General features: G+C 33.4%; 1 protein-coding gene across 1 annotated transcript; it reads left to right on the top strand.

Annotated features, from left to right (window-relative positions):
* The first annotated feature begins 1,543 nt into the window (after nucleotides 1–1,543).
* On the top strand, nucleotides 1,544–8,336 carry LOC114292095 (uncharacterized). The gene is made up of 6 exons (XM_028236006.2): nucleotides 1,544–1,908; nucleotides 3,141–3,292; nucleotides 5,548–5,658; nucleotides 5,779–5,929; nucleotides 6,455–6,726; nucleotides 7,788–8,336. Exons 1-6 carry the CDS (start codon nucleotides 1,627–1,629, stop codon nucleotides 7,987–7,989), a joined length of 1,170 nt encoding a protein of 389 aa, XP_028091807.1. The 5' UTR covers nucleotides 1,544–1,626; the 3' UTR covers nucleotides 7,990–8,336.
* Nucleotides 8,337–9,252: the final 916 nt, after the last annotated feature.

Below are 9,252 nucleotides of genomic sequence, written 5' to 3'. Positions count from 1 at the left end.
ATGGTGGAAGGGTGTTCAACAAGCAAAGCGGTATGGGCTTTCTGACAGACTACGACATCGGCTAACAACAAGGCATATCTAACAAGCTACACGGAGTGGCACTCCGGCAAGGGGTGACATCGGCTAACAAAGACTTCGGCGACTAAGGTGACAATGACCTCGGCTAGGAAGGACAACACTTGACTAAGCTGTGCCACATCTTGGCCTAGATGCGCCACACCTCGGCCTAGGTCATACCACTTCCAGGACGAGATCACTTGGGTGCAAGGTAACATCTCGGCTAATGTGGTCAAGGCAAGGACTGAGGTCGACAAGGGGTTCCAAGATACTATTACTAGACTAAGGATGACCTCGGCATTGGAATAACATCGGCTAGTATAACTCAGGCAAGGCGTAACCTAAGTTTCACATCAAGGAAGGAATAGGACAAGCATACTACACTTAGACAAATCACAAGGCTTCAAAACAAGGCATGGATCACATTAACTCAAACGAAACAAATCACAACACACACATGCAAGCTAAACAAGTCATAATCACACAGTTGCTCATGAACATGATGAGAACATGAAATGTGGGTCACTACAAGAATTGAGGTTGATGACCAAATGGAGTTTAATTTATTAAAAGATTTAATCAATATTCGCGAGTTTTATGTAAAATTGAATGGAGAAAGCAACGGGTTCACTGTAGACTCTATTAGTAGATTAAGAAGCTTCCAAACATTATATCTATTTGTGAGTGCGGGCACTGTTTGGAATCCTACACTGCAATCACCTTCTTATTGCCAGCACCTCCTCCAATTGAAGTCACATGGAAATATAGGAAAGCTACCAACAGAGATGCACGAATTCTTGCCAAATCTCAACTACCTCTCCTTAGAATGGACAGAGAATGGTGGAAAGGTCCTACGTGGTCATTGGAGAAGCTTCCAAAGCTCACAATTCTTGACTTGCTTTGCTATGGAGTAAATAAATTTGTTTGCATTGCAGGAGGTTCCCTCAACTCGAAATTATAATTCTTTTTGGGTGTGATGTACATTGAGATTTTTTTATTCGTAAACGATATGTACAATGAATTTTTTTTATATAATATTATGGATATTACTGAATGTTTATTATGGTCATTTTTATTTAAAATATAATTGTCATTAAATTAATATTTCATTAAGTGTGTACATTGAGCTAACTAGGTATGTGAAAATAGAATTGGTGGTGCTACATGCACCAATTAGTGTACTAATTAGTGCATCAACACTAGTTATGACATTATTATTGACCCCACTGATTATACAAATTATAAATATCAAAAGAATAATTCTATATATACTAATTAGTGTACCGACTAGTGTACCAGTTGATGATGCGGTATAATTTAAAAAGTTTTTGATATTTATAATGTGATTAATAAGTAAAATTAATAATAATATCATAACTAGTATTAATACATTAATTATTACACTAATTAATATATATAACAATATCAATATTAAAAATCTCTTAAATTATTATCAATTAATGTACTAATTATAGAGGCATATAGCATTATTCAAATAGAAATTCCCAATAACTTGTCCACGCGTCTCCTTCCTTGATTTAAGAGAGAGGGAGAGAGGGAAAAGTCAAAATGTCGTCTTCCACATCATCGTTCCCGTTGTCAAGGCCTGCAGCTCGTAGAAGAAACGACTCTACTACTACCACTACAACACCATCTTCCGGAGACCTCCTCAGGCCGGCGGTAGATCCGGCTCCGAATCCACGGCCCATATTTCAGTGGGTGGGTTTTGGGTTCATCATCTTTCTCTGTTTCCTCCAGTTCCTGCTGCCTGCTACCCATTTCCGACACCCCTCTGACCCCCTCAGAGAATGGCTCCCTTTTCCTTCCAATCTTTCCCCCTCCTCCTCATCTGTAAGTTACTCTCTCTCTCTCTCTCTTAATTATTGCTTTTCTCTCTTCAAATTTTCCATACACTTGTCTATGTTTTATTTCTTGGTAACCAAACACAAGGGTCAATAATTTTTCCAAATTTTCATTAAATTTATGTAATTATAAGAGCTCAAGTAATAATTAGTTGTGCACCTCACTCTATTCAACTCAGATGTATAATAATAACACAACCCCTGATAATCCTTTTCTGGTTTCTAAATTCTTAATAGATATTGACAAAGATACATATTTTACTATCACAAGATGACAGTCTATTTCAATGTCTTTTGTTCCCTCTGAAATATATTATTGTGAACAATATGCATAGCACTTTTACTATATCACAAAAAGAGGGGTGGCATAGCATGTGATATTATGATACCCATGTCACGCAGCAACCAACAAATCCATATAATTTCAAATGTAGTAGTAGCAAGTGCGTCTGTAAAATGCAAACGTTTGGGGTAAAGCGGCAATTTTCGCCAGCCTAATCAGTTTTCCTGATCTCATGAAGTCTTCTAGAAAAATGCAAACGTTTGGGGTAAAGCGGCGATTTTTGCCAGCCTAATCAGAATCAGAATAACCTTGAAGCTCAAGTTCACAAGTATAAAAAAAAAAAAAAAAAAAAAAAACCTCTGAAATCGAGATGAGTAGGAGATGAAAAAGAACACCTAAATCAGAAAGAGTTCAATAGAGCCAAACAATTTCGTAGTGGCATGAGCCATAGAATCAACCTTGCCCTTTGGTATAACCACGAGACAAGGGATTTTCTTTCCTTTTATTTTTCCATAAACATTGGACAAGGCAATAATTGACTATCAGCATAAGGAGCTACTACAAATTGAATCAATAAGAACAAAATGGTAGTAAAAAATAAAAAATAAATAAACAATTAGTGATAAACAAACAACAAAGAATGCAGAATATAGTAGAACCCTATTGTGAAAGAGATGTCGAGAGTTCATCTAACCATTAATCTTTATTAAAATGTATTAGCATATGACAGATTTCTCTCCTCTCTGAAATGTGAAAATGATGATAATATCGCTACAACCTATCAACCATGTTGTTGACTTTCTGTTACGTTTAGTTCTATCTTACATAAAAGCTTATTGAAATTTATTATTTTTACTATGTCTTTTGATTGATATTGATGCATTGATCTCCAAGAGTGATTGTATTGTTTAATTAGCCAAGTCTTATACTATTTTCAGTCTACCAATTCTAAGGCTTCAAGTGATGAAAATTCTGGTTACGTTAGAGCGCATGGTGGAGAAGATGGAATGGTGCACATCGTATCATGGATGGACTGTCTGGACCTTCAAGTTCTTGCGGTTCTTATTAACTCTACTTTATCCAGTTCAAGGTCTGTTCAATATGTTTAACACAAATAACCATGTGTATCTTGGAGTTACAAGTTTTTTTCCCCCCCATTCATTTGCATTTCCCTAGGCAATACTGATTTATGAATTATTCTAGAATGAATATTTTTGAAAGTAGCATGAATACCCTCTCTTTTGGTGGATAAATAATTGAGAAATTGATGGGTGAAAACTTCAATATGTACATTTTCAGAAGATCGTTATTTGTCCATTAAGTCCATTCAGATTAATTGAAAAAGGGTTATTTTTTAATGCAACGGGTGTTACTCCTAGTTTGGTGCCACTAACTGTTGTGATGAATCTTTTAAGCTGTGTTTGGATCATAGATTTGTGTAGGGATTTGGAAAGGGAAAATGTAAGGCAAATGTGATCTATTTCCCTTACCCTTTCCAAAGCTCTATCCAAATCCATGAACTAAATACAACATGAAGTCGTAGAATGTCAACTAACATTTTTTATTTTTTATTTTTTTTTGATGAATAAGAAGACTTTTTTAAAAAAGCATTAAGGTGATGCAAAAAATGCAAGGAAGCCAAAAAAGAGATGTCAACTGACATTTTTTGCTAGACATTTACCTCCATGACCATGTTTTTTGTGTGTGAATAATGCAAATGATTTTGAAATAAATAAAAAATTTCAAAGCTTTTCTTTTTCTTCTACGTCTCTCTCTTTCTTTCCTTTAAAAATTAAAATTTAATCATTAAGAAGTTGTTCGATCATACTAGTATCACAATCATTATGTTTTTTGCTTCTTTTTTCCCTAAATCATGCTTAATTGTTCCTTGAGTTTCTTTGATTTGTACCCCATTGAGGGTTGAACCATTTCTTATGTAGGCATGGACCTGAGGGTATTGGTACTGTTGTTCTTCATGTGCCCACTTCCCACTCATGTTGGTGGAAGAGGGGGAGTCCAGAGGGTGCAATTGCCCATCCTCTCTGAAATTTTGTAATTTTTTTCTTATGTTATTGCATGTGAATTTTAGCTACTATGTAGCTAAGTTTAGCATTACAATGATAGTTTAAACTTTGAAAAAATGATCATGTGTAGATCAATCTGATTGAGTGTCAGTTCTGCTAGACGAGATTTAGCGACTAATATAGATGCTTCATCAATAAAAGTTCATCATAAGGCTGACGGTATTCAAAAGATTCAATAAAATACAAAAGACCGAAATAAGTTTTAGGAGGCTAGTGTTTCATGGATTGATCTATTGAATAGAATTGTTTGGATGGTCTAGTGATGATCCTTTCCTTGATCTAGACACATTGAAATATGAATGGCAATTCCATGTTATGACGTGAAGAAAAGGGTTAATACATGGAACTTCACTTGCCTTAAAAAATGGTTGGAAGAACCTCAACAGTAGGCACAGAGTGAGGGATTTCAGGTTACCTTATTTGCATTTTCCATTTTTATTACTTAACTCTAGTCTACAAGTAGCATTCTCAAATACTCTATGTTATTCTTTTCAAAGTTTCACATATTTTGGATTCCCTAGATAGATATAGATTTTAAAGGAGCAGAACTTTGAGTGAAAAGAAACGTTTTTCATAATTTTGACAACATTTAATGATCAATAATAATTTCCTTTTAAAACGATAAGGCAACGAGAATGTATCACAATTTCATGAACATCATTGTTTCATTAAGGCCAGAGACATCAATGCTCATGGCTCTAAATTCATGAAATCTTTGTGTAAATTGAGTGATATTTGGATCAAGATTGGCCTAAAATCATAAATTGGAACAGATGCTCTAAAGTCTGAATATTCAGCTAGATGGTGGAGTACTTGGAATTGGAATTAAAATTAAAATTAAAATTAAAAAAAAGACTGCTGGTTTATTATAATCCCATGCCATGTTATCCACTTCACAAATTTAGCCAAAAGTTATAAGGAAAAAAAAAAACAAAAAAAAAAAAACAAAATAGCTATTTCAATTTGGCTGAAAATTCAGAAACACCTTTACCACAAATTTCTGCATCAGCCAGAAGTACTCTGGTGGTTTTAGCTGAAGGTTTAATGGTTGTCTTCTGGAGATTGTCACACTTTACTTTTTCATGCAGCAATGGTTCTCGATGTTAAAAAGATAAATTCATTTTGGACATTCATACTAGGTAGAATTTTTTTTTGTGTTCAACAAAATGTAATGCAAGTAACAGATTATTAGGGGGTGTACTGATTCTACTGCACAAATCTTTGTTCTTTTGTCTACTAATCTCTTTGATGTGGATTGTAGATATCCAGAACTATTTTCTTTTCATTTCTTTGTCCCTGAAGGGCATGATGACAAAGTTTCCTATTATAAACTTAAAGTGCTATTTCCACATTCAAACCTCGAAATTATTTGGTAAGCTATTGCCTTTCAATGGCCTTATTTGTTGGCTTTATATATGAATTTGTTGATGGCTAAGCCATAGCCTGTCAGGGTTCCATTTATGGATTTGATTGTATTCATGCAAAAATGTAGGCAGGAGAAAGTTAAAGGACAAATCATGGCAGCTTATTCTGCGGGAGAATATCCTAGGCCCTCATTTCATGAGATGGCTCCTTTTGTTATACCAACTGTCCACCCTACCTTAAGCAAGTTCATATATGTCTCAACAAATGTAATCTTCAAGGTAGGTTTCTCCATGTAAATACTCAAATTTTGTTATTTTTATTTCCCTTAGCTTTCTTGGGTCTTTGGGACCTTTCATCTTGCACATTCCTTACCCAACCCACCATAAAACCACTCAGAAATCCACCACCCCTTCACAAGAGGCATAATCCACCTCCAAGTTACAATCTCCCTTTCCTGCTAACAGATGAATTTGTTGACTAGATTAGTTGGTAACACATTGATGATCAAATTAAAACCCACCACCCCTTCACAAGAGGCATAATCCACCTCCAAGTTACAATCTCCCTATCCTACTCTACAGATGAATTTGTTGACTAGATTAGTTGGTAGCACATTCATGATCAAATTAAATATCACATGCTTATGCAATCTATATTGGTGTAGTTTATGAGGTTATGGGCAAGGACTCTTTGGTAGATTACATTTCTAGTTAAATTAGGATCTCAGAGAATCCTGTATTATTTTGTCAAAAGAAAAGAAAAATCACCAACAGCAATAAATGATCTAGCTTGTTCTATGTCAGGGAGGAGTTGAGGAACTGCTTGGAGTTGACTTAAAGAAATTTGCCATCGCAGTTGCTGAAGACTGCTCTAAACGACTATCTGCATATGTTAACTTTGATGTCTTAGATGCTATTCAGAGATCAGCTTCAAATCCTTGGGTCTCTGGGACTCCTTATTCAGAAGAGGCTTGTATGCCAGACTTAAGTCTGGTTTTCATTGATGGGAGTAGGCTGGAAAAGAATCTCTTGGAAGCCATCCTGTGGTGGAGTAAAGTTCTGAATAAGAGTGAAAGGTTCCACATTTTACTTTTCCTTTCTTATTGTTTAAAGTGCTTTTCCTTTTTTCTTCATAGGCCTTCTGTGCTTCACCTAAAATGTTGATATTTGGCTGCGAAGCAAGTTTTGGTTTTGATAAGATTTGTCCTAGATGTGTTACGCAAGGTAGTAGATCAGCCCAATTGAAAAGTAGGCTTTCCTTGCTCAAGTGTTGATTCTAGTTGAATTGAGAGGAATATGACGGCATTCACTTGAAATATTTGATTTTAATTGCAATATCTAGGGGTCATAGCAAGCATTAGTGTATGAGGAAGAGAGCTGATTAGCCTAAGGTAAGGGAGAAAATGTGTTCAAGGTGGAGCTCTTTAATAGTGTATAGACAATTTAGCTCACTACGATAGCATTGTTTCTCATGTTTTTAACAAGTGAAAAGGAAAACAATTAAACCTTTGTTAAATGTTGAGAAACACCATGGTAAAGAACTAAGCACAAAATTTTGGAGAGTGGGCTTTATGTTTTGCTTTCTGAAAATTGAATTTCACTTCTATTAAGTGTGATAGTTGAATTTTACAATTACTTATAAAAAATAAAAAATAAAAAATAAAAAAGAGTTTTATTTTACAATGAATTGATGGTGTTAGTTTTCTTGGGGTCTAGGCATGAATCAAGATGGATTTATTTCATTTTCATCTCATTCTTGCATTTTCTTGCTAGGAATTGAGGGGATTGGTGACCAAACGAAAAAATAAAGTCTAAAAACAAAATAATATTATGAGCTACTAATCAAAAGAAAGAGAAAACAGGTATTATTTATCTTGCCATTGGACCATGTGTCTATCCCCTTTTAGGAAACATTACTGATTCTGTATTTGTAATTTGTAGAATGATGCTTTCTTGATAAGTATAGCAATAGTTAATTATCTTTCTTTCTTTTCTTTACTCTTTTTTTTTTTTTTTGGGGGGGGGGGGGGGGGGGTTAGCAAAAGAAAAATTGAAGTAATATGTCATGGATTCTTGTGATTCTGAAAGTTGGAAGTTATGCAAATTGTGATTCTAACTTGAGTTGGTTCATATGCAGGGACAGTCCAAATCCAGCAGTTGCACTTGCACTTTACAACAGACATCTCAAACCAGACATCAATTATAAAAGATGGATTCATAGGTATGATGGGGGAAGAAACATCTATTCTGAATCTTGTGGTGGTGCCATAAGACCCGATGTTAGGAATCTATGGAAGCAGTATCTTCCGCCAATGTCTGATCAAATATTGGGCTACTGAGCATATTTGTCCTTGACGGAGCAGAATGATGAAAAAAAATTATCTAATCAACCTCACTTGAATGGGACAGAAGGCTTAATTCGGTTTGTTTTGGTGATGGAAGGTGTATGAAGGATCATGCTTCTTGCAAACTAAACAACTAGTCCGGTGGGATTTAAGATATGTACACTTTAGCCTTAGGTAGGGCCCATTGTTTACAGTGAAAAACATTGTTTTAATATTTACTAATCCTTTAGGACTTGTTTGGATATGTTTATTTTTATTTTTTTATGGTAGAAGCTAGAAACTGAGTTTGAGAATTATATAGTTTGTCAAATTGTGAGGGTCTAATAAAGTGCTTTCAGGTATGTATTGTCTCGTTGTGGGAGTACAAATACCCTTTTACTTCCATTCTAATGCTATGTTTACTTGAGAAATTTGAGGGGGGATTTGAAAATAAAAAGTAAGAAAGTGTGTGAAATTAAATAAAATATAAATATATTTTATTCTCATTTCATTTATTTTTTTTCTTTTTGTTTTCAAATTACTTCTCAAATTCTCCAACTAACAATAGCGTAAACAAATATAGTACGGTTTAACTCTTCATCAAAACAAATAATTTTTTGAATTAATTACTTAAAAGTACTATTTACAAATGTTATGGTAGCTTAAGTCTTATTTAAGATTTTTGGAGTCAATAAGTCATATTTGGTAAAATTGAGAATATTATTATTTTTTTTCAATTTTTAAAATTAAAAACATTATCAATTTCACATAGTAATGTACTAAATAATTGTTTCACTAACCAGAGTATGAGATTAAACATTTTTGTTCTTTTACTTATTAGTTTAATTCAATTATATAATAAAATCGATAACATTATTAGTTTTTTTCAGTTTTAAAACCGTGAACATTATTAATTTTTTCATTTTTAAAGTTTTTTTTTTTTTTTTAAATTTTGCACATCAATGTTTCATCATCATACTCCTTTATAGACACAAAATTTAATCTAGGTTTTTCAATTTTTTTTTTTAAAAAAACAGTTTTTCTTTTTTTTGCTCTCAATTTTCTTTTCTTTTTTTTTTGTTTTTTCAATTTGAAAATTGATATTTTAAAATTTTAAAAATTAAAATAAATGTCAAATTATCATGTTTGTTTATAGATAATCATAAATGATGAAAAATTATTATTTGAAAGATAATTTTGATTATTAAAAATTAAATGGGATTTGAAAATTTAAAAAATCTTAGTTAAGATTTCAAGAAATATAAATTCATAAATTAA

This window comes from Camellia sinensis, chromosome 9, assembly GCF_055761805.1.
Source record: "Camellia sinensis isolate YWXY chromosome 9, ASM5576180v1, whole genome shotgun sequence".
NCBI lineage: Eukaryota > Viridiplantae > Streptophyta > Magnoliopsida > Ericales > Theaceae > Camellia > Camellia sinensis.
Note: the sequence above shows the minus strand (reverse complement) of the source record. Positions and strands in the feature narration are given on the sequence as shown.

Coding starts and splice junctions, on each gene's coding strand:
- LOC114292095 (XM_028236006.2), top strand. CDS start 1,627: ATGTCGTCTTCCACATCATCGTTCCCGTTGTCAAGGCCTGCAGCTCGT. Junction 3,293..5,547: donor TCTACTTTATCCAGTTCAAG/GTCTGTTCAATA, acceptor TGTGGATTGTAG/ATATCCAGAACTATTTTCTT. Junction 6,727..7,787: donor GTTCTGAATAAGAGTGAAAG/GTTCCACATTTT, acceptor GTTCATATGCAG/GGACAGTCCAAATCCAGCAG.